The 21454-nt window shown below is 41.9% G+C and overlaps 1 protein-coding gene across 1 annotated transcript in view; it reads left to right on the top strand.

Moving 5' to 3' along the window:
* Positions 1-20076, top strand: part of LOC126100872 (jmjC domain-containing histone demethylation protein 1-like) — a 78346-nt gene extending 58270 nt beyond the window's left edge. Inside the window, exon 5 of the mRNA XM_049911538.1 lies at positions 18574-20076. Coding sequence (XP_049767495.1) covers positions 18574-18888 — 315 coding nt within the window. The 3' untranslated portion in view covers positions 18889-20076. The remainder of the gene's footprint in view (positions 1-18573) is intronic.
* The last annotated feature ends 1378 nt before the right edge of the window (positions 20077-21454 follow it).

The following is a 21454-nucleotide window of genomic DNA, read 5'->3' as shown; positions in this document are numbered from 1 at the left end:
AGACTTTTCAGGGAGATGTGCGCTACAAGATGAACATATTTTTGAAAATTCGTTTTTTTATTTTATTTTTAGTATTGACCCGGTTAGCAAATATCGTAGATCCGGGGATGATGGGCAGAGCAGTCTTGAGTTTAGTGGATTAGTGGGTAGTCTCCACGTGACCCATGTTTACATTTAGTGATTTTGCTGATTCTCCTTCGTTTACTCTCACGTCAAACGAAAACAAAACGGATATCTGTGGGCAGGCGCTATCAAATGAATTACAACACATTCACTAATTACGGAAGGCTAAAATATGTTATTAGTTTCAGATTTTATTTTATTTCCACGTTTCTGACAGTCAAGCAGTAATCGCCTTGCAGAACAATGAAGTTATTTTTTGTCTGTTTTCTAAAGAAATTTGACTTTTATTCACCTTTTCGGCAGAGGCAGTCAATGTATTTCAAACGAAATGTTCAATTCCGCAGTACTGGCTAGTTTCAACTGTTTGCAGCATTTCAAGTGCACGTTTTCATCTTCTAGCACGTATGGCATTACGCCATAATTTAGGGTGACCAAACGTCCCGGAAAACCGGGATTGTCCCGGTTTTCATCCCTGTGTTCCGAAAATTTGTTTCGGGACGCTCAAAAGTCCCGGAATTCAGTTTTTAAATACATTTCGTGAAACTTTCTCAAATTTTTGGGATTTCGCTATATTAAAGGAAATAAAACACAAGAAATTAATATATTTTAGCGTATTTGTCTAAAACCTCCATTGTCCCATACTAGTAATCACAGTATCAGTATTGATACACTCAGGCAATAATTTACTTTGAGCGGTACTTTGGCCAACAAGTAGTAAGTTGTATTATTGCAACAGAGCTATGAAACCATCCTATTGTCACGCCACTTAACTCACACACTCATTGTCAGAACAGTGTAGTAGTTGATGTTTTGTCAGACCAACTGCAATAGTTTTTTCTCATATTAGTGGTATTATTGCTGCAGTACTGTGAAATGCAATGCCGAAACGTGCCCTGCAAGTTCAGTGACTGTTATTCCAAGGAATGGAATTTCATTAAGAAAGGTTGTTTTGATTACGAAGCAGAGTGTTCCGTATGTAACTGTTTTATTAGTATAAGTCATGGTGGACGTTCCGACATAGTTGATCACATCAGGTCAAAGAAACACATTAACAGATACAGTGCACCGAGCTGCAGTAAAACTCTTCAAAATTATTTTGTGAAACATCAGTCAAGTGAAGAGATGAAAGTTCGAGCAGCTGAGCTTACACTAGCCTACCACACAGCAAAACATCACCAAACTTATAGATCTAGTGATTGTACTAATAAGCTTAACAGCATTATGTTTGATGATTCTTCAATTGCAAAATAGTTTAATTCAGCAAGAACGAAAGTGTCAGCCTTAGTGAAACGAGTTATTGCTCCCCAGAGTGTAAAGGAAAGCCTCGAATACATCAAAAAGTCTTCTTTCCACGGGATATCCACTGATGCCAGAAATCATAAGGCCACTGAAAGATTTCCATTTGTTGTTCAGTTTTTCGATATTAATCAGGGAATTCAGACCAAACTTTTGAAGGTGAGTTCCCTACCTAATGAAACATCTGACGAAATTTGAAGATTTTGTATCAATACTATCGAAATGTTTGATCTTGAGAAAAATAAATGGGTGGCATTTTGTGGAGACAACACCAACACAAACTTTGGTGGTTTAAAAAGACGAGGCAAATGCAACGTATTTACCAAATTAAAGGCAACATTGCATGAAAACATTGAAGGCATAGGGTGCCCTGCACATGTTTTACACTATAGCGTGCAGACATCTGCTGACAGTTTAAGCTGAGATGTTGAAGGGTCTACAGAAGCGTCCGATCCCACGCGTCGGCTTTGACCACCCGTGACGTAAGGGTGTTGTCGTGTGTGATGCCATGACGGCGCGGAGTTTGGTTTGAGTGTGGCTGTCTCCAGTTCTGTTTTATTTTATTTACTTTTCTGATCTCTTCGTTCTATCTCGTGAGATTTTTTTTTAATTTAAAAACACTTATTACTTATTTTAATTATCTGTTTCCTCCTATTTCTGTTTTAGTTTATTATATTTATCTTTCTGATCAGTTCGTTCTATCCTGTGAGATTATTTTTTTAAAAACACAAAAAACACTAATCAGCTACTGAAGCATCTTTATCTTCTATGGGTTGCAGGGGTTACGACCCCTGGGGAGGTGGGCGGGTATTCATGCATGGCTGTCTTCACTTACACGTTGTAGCTACATAAGGCGTCTAAATTTGTTTATATTTAGTTTGCCCCCCACCCAAAACACCCCATTTCCGGCGCTTGTCCCGTTAGTGTCATTAGGCTTCTTGTGGAAAGTGTGTGTGTTTGTTTTTGTTTCCGCCATATTTGTGACGTCATGGGTCAAAGCAGACGGGCGGGATCGGACGCTTCCGTATTTCCATGTTGAAATTATCGTGATGAAGATATACTCACAATTTTACGCATATACTGTTAGAACAGAGAGGCTTAAGGAGTTCTGTGATTATGTGGGAACTGAATATATAAATGTAATGTGTCACTTGAAAATTCGCTGGTTATCACTGTTTCCAGCAGTTGAGAGTGATCCGCTTGTTTGAACCGTTAAAGATTTTTTCCTAAATGAAGACAAAACCCTCAAAATATTGGTTCAGTTTTTCAGTAACCCTTTAAGTGATGCCTACTTATGGTTCATTCACAGTGAGCTTAGCACTTTGCAGCATAGAATAAAGGAAATTGAGGGAAACATGAAAAGTGTAATAGAGGTAAATGATGTTTTGAAAAATACTCAGGAAACTGTTACTAAGAGGAGAGAACAGCAGTTGATTTCTTTTAATGTTAAATCTGTCCTTAAAAGAGCAGAAGTATCAGAAGCAGCAGAAAGGAGTTTTAAAGAAGAAGTTAACAAGTTTTATGACACTTCTGTAGAATATCTCAGCAAGTGGAGCACCTCATATTTACCCTCATCGCTGGTGTTTGATTGGATGTTACTGGAGATAGCACCAAAATGGGAAAGTGTTGAAGAGACAGTTTCTTATTTGAAGAGTAAAGAGATTGAAATCGATGATTCCATTCTCTTTGATCAGTTCGGCATACTGACAAATTTTGTTGAAAAAAGTCTTCACAAGTGGAATGATGGAAAAAAACACCACTGGAATGTCATGAAAAGTGGGTGAGTTTTTTAAAAGCTGTGACTGTCTTCAGCATTACTCTGAGTTGGTAATAATTGCAAGGTATTTATTTGCAATCTCAGCCCATGATGCCAATGTGGAAAGAATATTTTCGTTCATGAATATCCAGTGGACTGATGAAAGAAACAGAATGGAGGTGGACTCTCTTGAAGCAATCCTGCAGATCCTGTACAACTACAAAATGGATTGTGCCGAGTTTTATCACTGTGTCTCAAAGAACAAAGACATGATCAAGAAGGCTGGAGGCAGTGAAAAATACCCTTTTCTCCAAGGACAGTCAATTCCATCCACAAGTGCTCTGTAAAATTAAAGCTCATGTTAATATTAATTGATTAAAAGTTGAATGGCTGTAAAATTTTGTAAAATCGTAATACATTTCTTTATTACTGTATACGTTTATTAAGTGTCATTAATTACACAGATATTCTAGATTATATCAATCTTTTGTATCCTCTTATTAGTTATAATAATCGGGTTAACAAAATGTACCAACAAAACATTAATATTTAAAATTAAGAAACCTTGGTACATGTGGAATGAGGTGTCCATTGGCACCCGGGTGAATGTGTTCTTGGTTTTCACCGAAAATAATTTGGTCACCCTACCATAATAAGGAACCAAACATGAGATAATACAGTACTGGTACTCCAAGAAAACTTACATCCGAATCTGGACATACGAATGTGCACTTTAAGCCAAATTATACATTTTAGTATGATTCACGAAATTCCTGTGCTCTTTGAGTATCCTCTAATATCTTGTTTCTTTTGTGACATTATGTAAGACGCTTGTTATCTGGCGCTCTCTGGCTACTGCTGAAACAAACCTATTTCTAACATGTCGCGGGAAAATATTGTGGATGGTGGTATGAAAAGCGTTACTTTCAAAGTAAATTTCCTTTTACGGAAGACGAACTATGTGCGAGAATGTGCGATGAATTGCTTAACTCGCAGAGCTTCTGAATCTCACTTAAAAATCAACTCTTTGAGTACGGTGATTTAGAATAATTTTGAGCCCAGAAGACCTGACATTTATGTCGTTCTTAAAAATTTTACTGGCACATTTGTGTGATGTAGCGTAAAGTGCAACACTTGCAAAAAGGGGCAACATTATATGTGAAAGCTTTTCTTTTCTTGTAGCAGCACTACGTATATTAATTTAAACCATTAACTTTTCCTTTTTGTTTGTTCGTGTTGCTTAACAGTGATGTTGCTATTGGCAAATAAAGCTATTGGCTGACTGCATCACGTGTCCTATGTTCTGAATATCCGCTGTCCGTCGGCTGGCGAGATCATGTGACGTGAGCTATGACAGGTTTACAAAAGCGCATCGCAATCACAATTTCAATGTTGTGGCAAGTAACATGCAATGTTTGGTAGAATTCGAATTTATACTTTCGTAATAAGAAAATATGCAGTGTACATGTTGGTGCACCTCAGACATCTTCCCAAAACGTGTTTTGTTCCCTGAGTTTCGTTTTCTAAAGTGCCGGGAAATTGTACACCAGTGTATTAAACCATAACCATTCAAAAGACTGATAAGTTTTACAGTTCCAAGGAAAAGTATACTCTCACTTAACACCAAAGAAGGGTATTTTCACCCGGGAGGAAGTGTACATTTAACCGGGAATTTTTTTTTCCTCGTCCATGTATACACCATGTCATAGTTCTCGATAGTCCGAGTGGGGAGGGAGAAGACGGATTTGTTCCCTTTTCTCCAGCATGTGGCATGTCCCCGAAGCATCAACCAAATGTCCAGTGAAGGTGACAAATGACTGCCTTGGTTGGCAATCATCGTTATTAATTACAATGCAGTGTGCTGCTAACTTGACCAACACAATGAGTAAATGAATCTCATGTTCAGTGGGGGACTGGGAAAAATTATCAAGCCATCTAGGTCAGCATAGCTTGAGGATAGGTTAAATAGGATGCCGTCAGTAAACATCTGCCAGATCTGGGCTGCGTTTTTAACCCACTCGGCATAAATAAAAGTGCAAACAGACCAAATGGTTTGATTATTGTAGTTTCTGGTATTATCCTCATCTGTCATAGGTATCTGTAAATAGGACTGAATATACTGGCACCAGCAGGTTCGTGTGTTCAGTCTTGAGAGTTCAGTACAGAGTAGCTATCTATCATAGTCCGGGTGTTGAGGTACTGACAATTGTCAAACAATCGGCAAGTGCTACCCTTATGAGGATGAGCTTTATAGAAACCCAGGCAGTCAGATGGCAGTTCAGTGCTAGCAGACAAGAATCCATCCATGGCAGCTCTTGCTACTTTGAGTTTATGGAGAGATAGGCAGCGGTGTGATGGACTGACGGGCTGGGGATGACGTTGTGATGAACTTTCCCATCAGATGGTACAAATAGTCTTTGGCCAGATGGGCTTGTGTGAAGTAAATGTTATTGTAACACCATTGTCAATGGACAACCCGGTTGCAGAGGCACTGTCTGTAACACTGGGTGTGGTCACGCAAGCACAAGTAGATAATGCCACTTGACTGATGTGTTTTGAGGCTGACATAAGGTCTTCATCAAGCAGCAGGTGTAGATGTTGCAAAATGGTGATTTGCTGTTGAGCCATTTGAAACTTGCTAGATGTCTTGGCGGTGCACGAGCGGAGGTGGTCATTAGTTGCTTGCCTATGTGAGTTGGAATGCCAGAGTTCAGAGTGCATGTCAGATATCGTGCGGAGCCCATCCAGAAGCATTTGACATATCTAGATAAAATCAAGAGACATCTGAAGTAGGAGACGGCAGCATATCATTGGCAGGAAAGGAAAAGCTGATCAGCTGTTGGCCATCGTGGTGCAGAAGCAGAGTGTAGATCAGGTCTGGCAGTAAATGGTAGAGCCAGAAGTCTGCTTCTAAGATGGATTCCACTGTTTCACTCACTAAGAATGTCCATGGCATAGGTGCATGCTTGCCAAGATTGAGTGTGATGGAGGCAGCAGTGCCAACAGTTGGTGTCACAGAGGCATTAGTTGCATGCAGTTTTATGGGTGAAGGTGAAAGTGTAGTGGGAGTGAAAAACTGTGGTTTGTGCTGAAGTCAGCTCCAGTGTCGACTAGAAAATAAGGATTCAGTTGAGTGCCATAAACAAAGAGGAGAGAGCCATCGGTCACAGATGAGACCTGTAAACACTACCACGATGACGTGATTTGTGGTGACTTCAAGAGAATGAACGACCTGGTGTGAAAGTATCAGGCTGCAAGATCAGTTTGTGTAGGAGCATGGCTGTCTGTAACATAGCATGTTGGAGCTGAAGCAAATGTGGAACCAGCACAGGCAGTGCGCATAGGTGGCCATAGTGACCAGCCGACTTGAATTATTTTGACTGGCAGGCATGGGTTGGTGACTGTGGAGGTACGCCAGTGGTATTATATTGTATGTTAACCGGGGACCTAGAAACGATGGAGAGGCTCCGTCCCCACCGCAGCCGCAGTGGTCCACAATCCCACGACTACTACTGCAGTCCACTTCACCCCTCCACTGCCCCACACCGAACCCAGGGCTATTGTGTGGTCCAGCCCCTGGTGGACCCCTCAGGGAACGTCGCACACCAGACGAGTGGAGCCCCTACGTTTGCATGGTAGAGTAACGGTAGTGTACGCATACTTGGAGAACTTGTTTGTGTAGCAACCGTTGACATAGTGTAACTGAGGTGGAATAAGGGGAACCAGCCCACAGTCACTGAGGCAGATGGAAAACCGCCTAAAAACCATCGACAGACTGGCCGATTCATCGGACTTCGACACAAATCTGCCGGGTGGATTCGTGCCGGGGACCAGGTGCTCCTTCTTGCCCGGAAAGCCATGCCTTAGGCTGCACGGCCAACCGGGCAGGCTTACACCAGTGGTAGTCTGCATTGATATCGTTTGTCACCTGGAAGACCACATGGAGCAGTAGCAGGTGCCATCTGAGCAAGGTTTTCCAAGTCCTGGTAGACATTGAGAGGCCGGCGTATGTGCGGTGGTAGTGGCCGGGAGTGCAAGTGGAGTGTTGGCTAGGCTCGGCCGATGTCGTGTTGTTGACGATGTAAGTGGGGATGCTGCCAGCTCTAGTGAGGTCAGGATGAGAATTAATCAAAGAGTGGTGCTGTGAAAGTGCTAGCATTCTGTCAACCAGGTGTAGTTTGAAATCCAGTGTAGTGTCTTCACGTGAGCATCACCGTTTGAATTCTCTCTGCAGTTTTAATAGCTACAAAGTATACATGTCATGATCCAGGAGTAGACTGATATCAATTTGCAGGCAAAGCATGTACCACAAAGCAGAAGGCAAGCTATAACAGTGAAGTTTCACTTACCACTGGATGACTTTGCCGGTCTGGCAAGCGGGAGAGGCATTGAGTAGAAACAACTTGACAGCCTTGTACTTGTTTATTAGTAGTTTAGTTTAGTAATGTCATGTTCCGTAGATCGTTTTCACGGTTATTCTATCAATATGATGTGGAACAAGTCAGATTAAAAGATGTATATACACACATGAATAATGCTAATATTAATATTACTGAAATTTTTAGTTCTACACATGCAACTACATTTAGAGGTACTTTCTTTCTTAGAGAGAGAGAGAGAGAGAGAGAGAGAGAGAGAGAGAGAGAGAGACTCTTCCATGAAATAGGAGTTGTTCAAAAGAAATAATTTTAAGCTAGATTTAAAACTTGATCTTCTACCTGCCAGACACTTTATGTTGTTGGGCAAATGATCAAAGATTTTTGTTGCTGATTAATGTACTCCTTTTTGAGCAACTGACAGCTTCAATAACAGATAGGAAAGGTCATTTTTGCCTCTAGCATTGTATGTACGAACATCACTGTTCTTCGTGAATTGAGATGGATTACTTATAATGAGATTCATTAGCAAATATATGTACTATATGGTGCAGTTGAAATACCAAACTCCTTGAGTAGGTGCCTACATGACGTCCTTGGGTGAACACCAGTAATTATTCTCACTGCTCTCTTTTGTGCAATCAATGCTTTATGCCTAAGTGGTGAGTTACCCCAGAAAATTATTCCATAAGACATTATTGAGTGGAAATATGCAAAGTACATTAGGAGGCTGATTTGTTTATTCCCAAGAATAGCGATTATACAAAGAGCGAAAGAAGCTGAATTTAATTGTTTGAGAAGCTCAGTTATATTCTTCTTCCAGTTCAAGTTGTGAACAATGTGAGCACCCAAAAATTTGGAGAAATCTTCCCTCTTAACTGAGCCCTGTTCATATGCTACATCAATTGTCAGTATGATTATTCAGTGTACAGAACTGGATATACTGTAGTGAGTTTTTTCAAAATTAAGGGAGAGTCTATTTTCTGAGAACCACTTAATAATTCTTTGAAAGGCATCCTTAGCAATATCTTCAGCTGCTTTTTCTGGAATGGGATTTATTATAACACTTGTGTCATCTGCAAAAAGTACTAGTTCTGCTTGCTGAATGTTAAATGAGAAGTCATTCATATGAATAAGGAACAGCAGAGGACCCAAAATTGAACCCTGTGGGACTCCCTTTGTGATAACTCCCCATTCACTAGAATTTACCACCCTCCCAACATTATTTGTGTTATTCAGCACAACTTTATGCTTTCTGTTCATGCACATCAAGCAGAAAGTCCCTAATGAGATCGGCGTTATCAGTAAGGTTGTTGAGAAGTACTGCAAATTTGTCATTGTCCTCAGTGATGCTGGCAGACTGCATTATGCACTCACTAAGCCCGAACCACAGCTTAGGAGAGTCAATGTTAAGTGGAGGGAGTTTTGGCCAAGGACATGTGGAATGGTAAGGGCCATGGCTATGTGAGGCTGGCACTATAATGAGGTGGGCATTGCCCAGTGCAGTAGACATAGCAGGAGTGGAGGCATCGTAAAATGACACACACTGTAAAGTGATGAAGAGATACATGGCATGGAAGCATTGGGGTGGAGTGCATTGCGATGAGACAAATGTATGCGTGGCACATTAGACGTGAGCTGCGCATGAAGGTGGGTGGTATGTGGTGCGTGGTGCTGGTCTACAGGAGCTGCCGTGTGCTGAGAGTACATGGTATGCTCACAAGGTAATGAATCTGGAAAGGCAGTTGTGCTGAATCTGGGAGTTAACAAAGATGGAAGAGTTGCAGTGTGTGCACATTGTGCATAGCAGTGTCAACTGTGAGTGAGTGTGGGACAGGTGGTGGAGATGTGGCATCACTCGGATGACATGGCAGAGGTCAGATGCAGGTGAATGCTGAAAAACGACGTAGTCTGCGTTGGTTAGTTCGCTTTTATGTCCAGGAAGACCACTCAAACCCATGGTATTTTTTCCGGGAGTTGGTAAATAGTTGCAAACAGTTTGAGGATTGTTCAGTGGGGGCCACTGTTGATCATTCATTGTAGCAGTTGGGTGGGTGTCCGTACAGCTCTATAGAACACTGGGAATGTTAATGCACTTAGATTCACTGGCACTAAAGGACTGTCCACGGGAATAAGTGTCATTATTTCATGTGTGGAAGCTCGGAGCACTAGGTGTACTGACGAAAGGGGTGGTAGGAAGTCATTGTTCTCCTGGAATAACATTTGTTGTCATTGCAGAATTACAAGGCATATAGTCACCCCACCAATACAGTGCTGTCACTAGTAAGGTCACACTGAGAATTGGTCAGTTTGGAGTGAAGTAGTGTAAGCCTGGCATGGTAGACATGGGAACAATGGGAGCATTGTTGTTGGTTCACTAAACTGCTGAATTGGACACTTTGCCCAGGTTTTGGTGAAATTGTACCAAACTGAGGCACAGAAAGTTCGTGGAATTCACTGGCATTGACAAAGTGCCGAGACTGATGTCCCTCAGAGTAGGAAATGATTGAGCTGAAAGTAGCTCTGGCATTGTAGGACAAAGGACTGGCACAGGACATTTCACATTTTAAATGCGGTGCGGTTGAAATTTCGGGGTCATCACTGTATGAAGATCAGTACTTGAGATAGTAAATTACATACATACAATAACAGGTTATAAGATAATGTTTCAGGCTTTCCCGGCAAGGCGTTGGGGTCATGTTGATTAATCAGGTTTCTGCCTGTTATTTGCGTCTTTTCTGCACATTATTTCAACTGTGTGACTTGCAGTCGTCTTCAGGTTCTGTCAGATATTGATTCCAGTGAGGAACGAGTCCAGTATTTATGCCTACATTGTGCTAGGCATTCCCTCTGTGGTCCACAGTGCGTGTGGCACTCTGTACGTGGTGTGCACCAACCAATAGCAGTGGCTGTAGCATTTTCTTCCAGACGCGGCTGTTTTGAAAGCTGTGCACATACTTAATGGCTATTATCTGTTGTCAGTATAGCTGAATTAAGTTCTGAATGGCGTCCAAGCTGTGCTAGACTTCTGTCGGCCGATTGTTATCATTTGAGTCCTTTTGTGAACTGAGATGTTATGTTACCATGGTGTGCCTTGGTAGGTGTTCCATCCGAGGTTCTTGTCCCCCAGTGTCATTTTCAGGCCAGTTCTGTTCAAATTGTCACTCAAGACTTGGAAGAACGCCCTCGGATATTGTGTCTGTTGTCTTAGGTACCATTTCATGTATGTCCTTTGTTACATGTACTGGGCTGTTATCCCTAATCTTTATACTTGGGGTCCCTTGAGGTCTGGATTTTGCCTATGTTGCGTCTTCAGAAGTTAGAGTACTGGGTGCCAAGCTGAGCTCAGCTGAAAACTGGTGTCCCGTGTATGCCATTCCGCATTCACATGGTACATGGTAAACGCTTGGTTTCAGTAGATGCAGGTCATCCTTTGCACTCCCTAGCAGAGCCTTAATCTTGGTGGGTGGATGGAGCACACCTTTAATGTTATGTTTGAGAAGGATTCTGCTGATTTTGGCACATATCGCCCAACATATGGCAAATGTGCAACCTTTTGTGTTTCTTCTTGTATCTCTTCAGGAACCTCTGGTGGCAAAACAGGGTACAGCGCCTTTTGAACATCTTGAGAAGAGTTTACAATTTTGTAGAACACAGATTGTAGATGTTCTATCTCCATTGCCAAATTATCTGGATCTGACAGAGTTCGTGCCCGGTGAATCAGTGTTCGGAGTACACAATGTTTCTGTGCCAGTTGGTGGCAAATGCTGGTTTGCAGGTACAAGTCAGTGTGAGTGACTGAAGGTACCACCTCCCTTCCTCTTAACTAGTACATCTAGGGAAGGGAGTAGTCCATCTTTCTCCAGTTCCATGGTGAATTTAATGTTAGGGTGGCATGAGTTTAGGTAGTCCCAGAAAACATCAACCTTTTCCCTCCCTTGGGTCCATATAATAAAGGTGTCATCCATGTATCTGAAAAAGCATTTCGGTTGATCTGGGGCTGATGTAAGTGCGTCCTCTTCATATATTTCCATAAAGAGATTGGCCACAACCGGTGAGAGCATGCTGCCCACTGCCATTCCTTCCGTTTGCTCATAGAATTGACCCCATATAGGAAGTACATTGAAGTCAGTATGTGTCTGAATAAGTCCAGGAGAACACCATCAAACTTTCTTCCAATCAGCTCAAGTGGATCACTCAGGGGTACGTGGGCGTACAGGGAGACCACATTGAAACTGACCATGTGTCACAGTCGGAGATCTGTAACTGCCTAAGGTGTTGCAGGAAATCCTCTGAGTTGTTAACGTGATAGGCACACTTCCCCACATATGGCAAGAACATCTTCTTAAGGTGGCTGCAACAATATTGCTGACTATTGGTCGTAGAGGAACCCTTTCCTTGAACACCTTAGGCAGGCCATAAAATCTGTGTGGTACTGGTGCTTTAGCCCTTAGCTACTTTACAGCCTTTTCTGGAAGGCCGGTGGAGCTCTTTGTAGCAGGCCTGTGTGTTTACTCAGTGCGCTCGTAAATATTAGGTGTTTACTCATGGAAAAACAATTTATTAAGGCAATATTGTAGCTTAAGTAAGTAAATTAGTATCTATTGTGATCTGTATATTGAAGGTTTTGCTTTTACTTGCATAGTTTTCGTGAAAAGATAACTGTTCTAAAGGGCAAGCCGTTGGCATGGGCAATTGACTTCACTTTGTTTACATTCGCCTGCTGCTACATTCTCCTGACATCCAGAAGTTCTCTGCTTATCTCACCAGAAGCTAAGTTGCCTTCTACTAATTATTCATTGGTGTATTGGGATTGTTCGTAGTGTAATTTGTATTGTTTAATCTGCTGTCATGTGTGACAAATGTGGATGTTGTCGTAGATTAGTTAGCACGGGAGTGAAATGTCAGGATTGTGGGATGGTGTTTCACTGGGGTGATCCTAGCGGGGAAGCTGTTACAGTGCCAGATGAGGCTCGCCAATGGAGTTGCAGATTATGTAGCCGTGACAAGAAAATTGTGGAACAGGGAAAAAAGGTTTGCGCCCTTCAGGCTGAACTAGAAATGGTGTACTTCGAATTAGACAGTTTGAAGGAGGAAAGAGACAATGGGAGCTGGGAACATGTAACAAGTCATAGTCAGGAGGAGAAAACCCCAGAAATGACTCTTCAGAGTCCAGTGAGCAATCAATTTGATATGTTACCTGAAGTAGAAGAGCCTCAAACAGTTTTTGAGCAAAGTAGTGTGCAGCGGACTCATAGTAACAATTGTAATGTTAGGTCAGGAGTAAAGTCAAGCAGAAGGAAAAGAGTCGTGCTGTTAGGTAGCAGTCATGGGAGATATGTAGGTAGGTTGCTGTAGGATAGGCTAAGAGTTGAGTACCAGGTCACAAGCATTGCAAAACCTAGTGCTAAGCTTAGCCAGGTTACAGAAAACGTAGGGGCCTTGTGCAAAGATTTGGATGGTGGGAACCATGTTCTTATAGTAGGAGGAGCAGGAAACAGCCTGGCTAGCAGTTCAGACTATAGTATTAGGTGTGACCTGGATGTAATAGGAGCAGCAACAGCTCGCACTCGTGTGGGGTTTGTGGATGTTTTGCAGCACCATGACCAGCCCTGGGTTAATACGACTGTCAGCCATGTTAACAGAGTGCTGGAGGGAGGGGGGGGGGGTTACTGTTGACAGAAACTAAAACTCATATCTGTGCTGTGCCTGGTGATGCAATTGGGAGGTGGGGTGGTGGTCCAACCCAGTCCTCACTCACTCACTCACTCACTCACTCACTCACTCACTCCCTCCATCCCATGTGGTCTGTCAGATTTGTTCATCTTTTGTCTTTCTGTGTTTCTCTAGCCCTGTCAGTGTTGCTAATCTTTCAAAGTCAATCCCGGAGTAGAGTACCTCTGATAAGTGGTAGGGACTGATGTCGTAAGTCCCCTCATTGCACTTTGCTTTCAGGGGCTTCCAGCTGCTCCCTAGACGGGGCACCTTGCTTGCCTTTCTTCCTGTCTCCCTTTGTTCTTTTTGTCCCTTACCTCAGCATCACTGCTAGTGGCAGACCCTGGGTTTTGTGTGGTAGGCTCTCTGATCTAGTCATATAAACCTGTCTGTTTGAGAACAAAGGGATTGTTGACCTAATAGTTTGGTCCCCTTAAGAACCCAACCAACCAATCACCTGCTGATACACTGCTAATTGACAATCTAGGCTGTTGTGTTCTTAACCTACTTGTGAAGGGTGTAGTTATCTAGCTACTGAAAAGATTTCAGTTGAAAGTGCACAGGGAAAAGCTACAGAAAGTGAGAAACCTTTTGTGAGGTTAAATTGCAAATATACTGAATTCATAAGAAGCAGCCCTGTTACAGACTTAATCACCTTGAATGTTAAAATAACTATACTGCTGTAGGCCAAGAGATATAAATGACTGAAATTCTGAGAGGCAATGACATAGACATGAGGTGTAATCCACCCTTGCAGTAGCTACAATATGCTAAACCATATTCTTCACACACGGTAACTGAGAGACACATGAAACTGCTTCCATTGTTCTGGAGGAATGGTTTGGACTAAAATAGCATCCACTTCCACATTACTGCTAATTAGTGTCCAATGTCTTCCATCTCTCCAAGAACTGAGAACAAATGGGGGGACAGCTGGCCTCCTAAGAGTTTTAACACAAGCACCTCCACACATTGCATTTCTGCGAACACAAAAAGGGTGCCCTGTACCAAATTAACCAGGAGTGGAAGGTTAATGTTCGTGTGGCTGAAGGTGTGAATCGACCATCTGCATTTTAGGTTACCGGGCCAGTATGGGCACAAACTTCTCCCAAGAAACATTGTATCGGGCTTCCTGCTTGACTGCTTTGCTGCTAGACATACTGCAATCTAACGGCTAGCAATGTCAAGGCAACCCACAATCTTAAATATTTTTGGGAATGGGAAAATTACTCGGTGCCCTTCAACTGATAGTACACTCTGAAGGCATGACTTTAGTTTGCTTTAATGATTATACAAAGTTAGCCTTCATTCTCAAAACACATAATTCAATTAATGAACTTCTCAATCACTTGACTAACAGGTCCATGGTAGGTACCAGCTGATGCATTATCTCACCACCAATATGAAGTACTATTCGGATTAGCCAAATTGATTTTCTCCCACCTCTGCCTTGTTTCTGGTCCTGGAAAGGCAGTCTTTGTGGCTATGCCACATGCTGGATCTGAACACGAAAATTATATGCATTGCATGATGTTTCAAAGGTTAGAAGAGCAGTGTAATCAAGTTTAATGTTGTGAAAGAATCTTTGAATTACAGTCTTATCTGAGGACATGGGGGCTGCTCCTGACTGCTTTGAAGTAAGAACTTCTCTGCTAGCGCAGCAGTTACTGCCTACCGCACAAGGGGCCCGGGTTAGATTCCCGGCAGGGGACTGGGTGTTGTGTGTCCTTCATCATTTTCATTATCATTGACATGCAAGTCACTGAAGTGGCATCAACTAAAGAGACTTGAAATATGGCGGCTGAACCCTGAAGGGGATATCCTGGCCAATAAATGCCATACAATCTTTTTTTTTTTTTTTTTCCCCCCTGCTAGTAGTGGCAAAGAAGACACAGCCAATAAACTTCTTGTTTTAGGACAAGTCAGTGGGTTGGTTAGAGGAGTGGAAAGCTTAATGGAATTCATTGGTATAAGTCTTGGGGAACTTAATGTTGGGGTAGATTTGTTTACTACAAATATCTAGACTGTAAAGCAAGAATAATTTAATGTGAAAGGTTTGACAGCTGACAAACTGGAGGTAGTGTTGCTCATTGGCTTGTTTCATGAGAACAGAATTTTGGTTGTGAACCTAACCAGGTGGAGTAAAACACCTAGGAAGGTGGCTTTGAATTTGGATAACTTGATAAAATTGCAATTGGGACAAGAACTTGTTCTGTTACAAACAGTGGGGAATTAGGGCATTGTACCAACATTCTTTTGAAGTTTAACCAAAGACATTTGAGTACTGGAGGTCTCCTTGTTAGGTGAATTCCACTTTGTACAAATTGCCTTATGTATTTAAAATGAACACTTAAATACAGTAAGAATTTGACTGGTCATTGAAAAGAGAACGCATGAACTGGTAAGAAGAAACATGCATCTGAGAAATTGTCAAGGACTCCGGAAATAGAGAGAAATGCACAAAATTTGTAGGATCCTAGGCAATCACTCAGTTACCTTTTTTAAATGATAAGAGTTTTCAAGATATGTGTGGGTTCTGCCTGGTCACACCTTTATTCAGGAAAACGGTGTGCCTCAGGGTTCCATCCAGAGTGTTGTCCTCTTCACTGTCGGCATTAACCCTATAATGGCCTGTCTCCCACTGGGCACCTCCAGCTCCCTTTTTGTTGACGATTTTGCCATCTATTGCAGTTCTCCATGGACCTGTCCCATTGAGCAGTGTCTTCAGCGATATCTCGATCATCTTCACGTTACTCATTGAGCACTGAAATGGCTTTAATTTTTCTACTGTCAAAACCATTTGTATGAATTTCTGGCAGCACATTTGGTTTCTTCCAGTCTTCACATTTTGGACCTGTTGCTCTTCCTGGAGCTCATGCTCAATAGGAAACTTTCTTGGTCTTCCACATGCCTTACATGGCAGCCCACTGTACATGGTCCCTCAATGTCCTGTGTGTCCTTAGTGGTACTTCCTGGGGAACAGATCGAGCCACCCACCTCCATTTGTACCAGTCCCTTGTCCGTTCAAAAGTAGACTATGGGTTTTTCGGTCATGCATCTGCACATCCGGCCCTCTTACGCCGTCTCAATACTATCCACTATTGTGACATCTGTTTGGCCAATGGTGCTTTTCACACAGCCTGGTTGAGTCTGTATGCAGAAGCTGCTGAACTACTGCTGTCTACTGTCGTAACTTTCTCCTCAACAGGTATGCAAGCCATTTGTCTGCCACACGTGGCCACCCGTGCTATGCCTCCTCCTTCGATGACTCCTTTGATCATTAGTATGGAGTGTGTCCCTCTTCTCTGTTACCTCCTGGAGTTAGCTTTCAGCTCCTGCTCCGGCACGTTTACTTCACGGTACCTGCAACTTCGCTGGTGGGTGTAAACCCTTCACCACCTTGGCTTCATGCAGCGGCCTGTGTTCATCTTGGCCTTAATTCACTTCCTAGGGACACTACTCCAACCTCACTCTATTGCCTTCAGTTTCACAACCTTTGCACAGAACTTCACGATAGTACCTCGTGTACACTTACGGCTTTTGGACTGACCATGGTGACAGGTGTGCCTTCGTCATTGGCAACAATGTTTTTGGTATCAGCTTGCAGAACACTGCTCAGTATTTACAGCAGAGCTCTTTGCCCTGTATCAGGCCAAGCGGTACATCCGATGACACAGGAATTTTAATTGCGTCATCTGCTCCGACTCTCTGTGCCCTTCAAAGCCTCTGTGTGGTGTACACATTCCATCCGTTAGTGCAACAGGTCCAGGAAAGCTGTCACTTGCTCACTCTTGATGGAGCCACTGTGATGTTTGTGGGTTCCTGGTCATGTCGGTGTGACAGGAAACAAGGCCACTGACGCTGCTGCCAAGGTTGCAGTCGTACCTCAGTCCACTAGTGCTTACATTCCCTCCGATGATCTGTGTTGCAGTCTGTCAGTAGGTGGTGTCACTTTAGCATCACCACTGGTCCTCCTTCATGGGAACAAACTCTGGGTAACTAAGCCTCTCTCACCGGCTTGGCAGACCTTCTCTCGGCCCTCACTGTGAGATGATTTTAGCTCAGTTGCGCATTGGGCACTGTCTTTTTAGTCATCGTTAATTGTTAAGTAGCGCTCCCCCACCACTTTGTACTCATTGCGCTCAACCTTTGACGGTCTGCAGTTTCCTGACAGAATGCCCTTTTTGTAACAACTTACGTTTTTGTTTGTGTTTGTCGTCTGATTTATCAGCCGTTTTTTGTGAACAATATGCTGGCTGTTGACTGCGTTTTACTTTTTATCCATTGTAGCAATATGGCAAAGGGCATTTAATTTTTTGTTCATAACTTCAGTTTATCTGTGGCGTATTTTATAGCACTTTCTCTATGTCCCTTTTTCTAGCTGTCTTCTCTTCTGTTGATCGGGATTAACATGTAGTTGTCTCCAACTCTTCTCTTTGTTTTGAGTAAGAATGAGGGAACTGTATATAGAATTAGAGGAAATCATCTTATGTTTTCACATGTTCCAAAATTATTAAAATTGCATTTTGCAGTTACTGTATTCCATAAAAACTATGGCAGTTGGCCATTTAAAGCTAGCTCTCTCTCTCTCTCTCTCTTTTTGTTACAAGAATTAATGATTATTAAATCATGAAGATATTCCTATTGTGACCAGCACAGTTTCTAGCAAGTGCACACATGCTTGGTACTGTTTCAAGAGATTATAAGATACTTTAAGCATAACATCCCTTGGTCTTCTTGCAGAGGTTGTTGGGTGTGTAAGCAAGTGATAACTACTTAGTTTTTGGATCTGCCAGGTGCGTTGGGGAAACATGCCCCTGCCCCTTTCTCACAGGGCAGGCATCACACTGGAATAGCTTTTGGTCTTTCAGTGCCAAATTACTATACACAAAGTACATACTTCTACTTAAGAAATCATAGAATGTTCACAAGATTTTACAGTATTATCATTTATGTTGCATTCCTGGAACTTAAAAGTAAAAGGAAATGAAACCCATGTTGCAGCAAGATATTTCTGCACATACAAATATTCTGGTGCAAAATGGAGTTACAAAATGCTGACATATTGAGTTGGGAACAGAATAAACAGTTTAGATTTAGACCCAGAATGGAGGCTGTAATAGTTTATTACATAAAATGAGACTAATGGATAATTAGTTCAATAAATGTTAAAACTGCAGTTTTTTGTAAATTTCAGTTCCTTTTGAAGGAACAACTTTGAAAGTAAAAATATTTTCCTCATACAGTTACTACACTAATACTGAAAAAGATACCTGGTATTAACAACCAACCATAATTGTGTTGCAGTGCATTCGTGTGACAGATGCAGGAGTAGCGCAGTTGGCTACACCTCCTGCAACCACGATTTCCACGTTAGCCTCTCTGGATCTGTCATCCTGTAGGTTGCTAACAGATTCAAGTCTCGACCACTTGGCACATTGTGATGCTCTAGTTCGACTGGACCTCCGCCAGACACCGAATGTCACTGATGCCGCTCTTGCAAAGTTTGCCGAACAGTCACGACATGGCCTACATGTTATTGATACAAAAGTGATAGTTAAGAAGAAAACGTCATCTGAAAGCCCAACCACCGCAACATCACCTCAAAAAACGTCCACCTGATGTGCTGGATATGCAGTAGCATGGAAATGTGATATAACTCTGCATCAGAAACCACTAAGTGCCAAGTTTCTTATTGTGATATTTGGTAGTACATGTAGTGAGCATTTAGTTTGTCAGAACTAAGAAAGATAAGGACAAGCTGGCTAATGTTTTGGTACTGTTGTCATGCAGAAGATTGCACTGGAGTGGTCTATTACTGTCAATTTGTAATGCAAAGTTAGCTGAGAAAATGTGTAATAATGTTAGAGATTTGGGTGCTTCAGGCCAACATCTTTAGCATGTACTCTTCTAATTCTGCAGATAATTTGTGTAATGTTAAAAGTACATCATAGTTATATGTATATATCACAAAATTGCTTGACTGATTTTTGAGAGCAGGTCATAAAAATTTCCTGAAAATTGGCCAAGTTTTTAGATGGTCAGATTACATTTGTACTGAAGTGCACTATTTTCTTTGCTGTGATTCACACATGTATATGAATAACAAATATGGAAATTCCTGGATGGAAAAAAGTAAAATAAAGGAAAGGCAACCACACACCAGTCCTCTATGGGTAAGTGGTTGCCTTTCCCTTATTTTACATATTTTTGCACATCTTTAAGAGATGACAGCAGGTAGGATACAGTGGAGGATGATCAAATTCTAAAAGACTGCAGATTTACAAGTATAATTTTTGAAGCTTTTTGTATTATCAGATTACTGTCTTGAAGTTTTATTTTTACTGAATTTTACAGCCATTGGATTATATAAAAATCTTGAAAGGTGTCAAATTTTTTTTCTGTATGTTAAAAGTGTGTTGGATTGGAAATTCTGTCTCCGACACTTGCCTTGATTACTATTGCTGTAACATTTAATTTTGAGCATTTTGAATCGCCATTTCCTGCATCTTTCAACTTCATAGGTATTTTCACACTAAGTAAATAAAGACCAGGTTTAACAATATGTGAACTGTGAAATTATTATATTTTGAAGGCTAGCTGGAAGAAAGAATAATGGCTTGTATTCGCATCAGAAATTGTAGTACATGCAATAGTGACCTGTGATAATGCTAATTTCTCTTATGGGTCCCCTTGTTACCTTTGTTTAGTCAGTGAAATTGTGTTTTTGCTTGGGAGCTTCACTAGCCACATTCCTGACATACATAAAAGCTGATGAGCTATGTTATGTTAGGAAGAACTTGCAGTTCTTCTCCATCCTGTACTTGATACGAGAGCTGCATGCCAATTCTTGTGCAATATTTAAGCATGTGATAAATCATTCTCATTAGAACAGCAAATATTATTACATAACTACTTATAATTTAATTTTTGTCTCCCCCCCCCCCCCCCTCCCCAGACAACTGTATTCACTTAAAGATTTTATGTCTAAAGTGTGCTTGCTGCAATAAAGGATATCTGTTAAATGTTGACATTATTAAAGTGTTTCATCAGATGTCTTTATTTTATTCATCCTGTAAAGCCCTTTTAAAACTGGAAGGGTTTTCATTGCTGACACCTCGCATCCTAAAAGAGTGCTGTCCAAATGTTAAACTATTGTATAAAACACTTGAAATAAATCAGTGTAACTTATCACAATATTTGTATTTGCTCTACGTGTGTGCATCTGAGTGAATTCTGCAATTGCCTCTTCCACCCCCCCCCCCCCCCCCCCCCTCTTTTCGTACCCTGCCCTATGGACTGTGGAGGACAGAAAAGAAGAAGCAGGATCGTAAACTCCTTAAGTGGTGGATCCAGGAATGTAAACCAGTTGTTGTGTGGCTGGAACTTAAGCAAGAAATAATTGCACCATTTCTCAAAGTCAAGGAGGATGTGGTAGGAGTGCTGCACATCTGGTAGTACAATTGTAGCTGCCTTAGGGAGTGTCCACACAGATCACCAGTAGTGTATTACATCTGGAGAGATAAGATCACATCTGCTAGAGAGACTTTGATCTATCGAAAGGACGGTGTGGTTGACACAAGTCAGTAATTTTGGCCAGAGTGAACTTTGACGGGTTTGGTGGTGAAGTAGCCATGGGGAGACAGGAATGCTGGATACAAAAACATTTCAGGTAGTGGTTGTAGTTGATGCAGGAAGAGGTGCTATTGCAGAGTTGGATGCTGTTGTGCTCAATAACTTGTGTTGGAAAGAGGTGCCAAAGTTGCCTATGACGGTTGGAGGCAAATTGTGCAATTGTAAGTGGTCAGAAAGATATGTTACATTAGATTCCTTTCGTGTGTCTTGAATGTGCATTTTAGTAGTCAGTCCACGGTAGGTGTGTGGTAGTTGAACGGTGAGGTCGGTGTTGTGTGGTCAGCAGGTGGTGGTTGAGCTGTGCAGTGGAGTCATACAGAAGACATTGTGACATGTTACACAGCCAGAAGAGTGCAAGCAATGATGCCAGCAATGTGGTAGACAGATGGTGAGGCAGGGCACAGTGTACCAAAGTGTGTGCTTTGTCGTGTGCTCAGGGTCGGTGACAGTGTGGGTGTTGGGTAGAGTTGGATGTCGGGTGGGCATGACCGGTCAGTCCTGCTCTTGTTATGGCAGTTGTGTATCAAGGCTATGAGCTGCTCGAGGGCCAGGA

This window comes from Schistocerca cancellata, chromosome 9, assembly GCF_023864275.1.
Source record: "Schistocerca cancellata isolate TAMUIC-IGC-003103 chromosome 9, iqSchCanc2.1, whole genome shotgun sequence".
Lineage (NCBI taxonomy): Eukaryota > Metazoa > Arthropoda > Insecta > Orthoptera > Acrididae > Schistocerca > Schistocerca cancellata.
The sequence above is the reverse complement of the archived record's forward strand: the minus strand, read 5'-3'. Positions and strand labels throughout refer to the sequence as shown.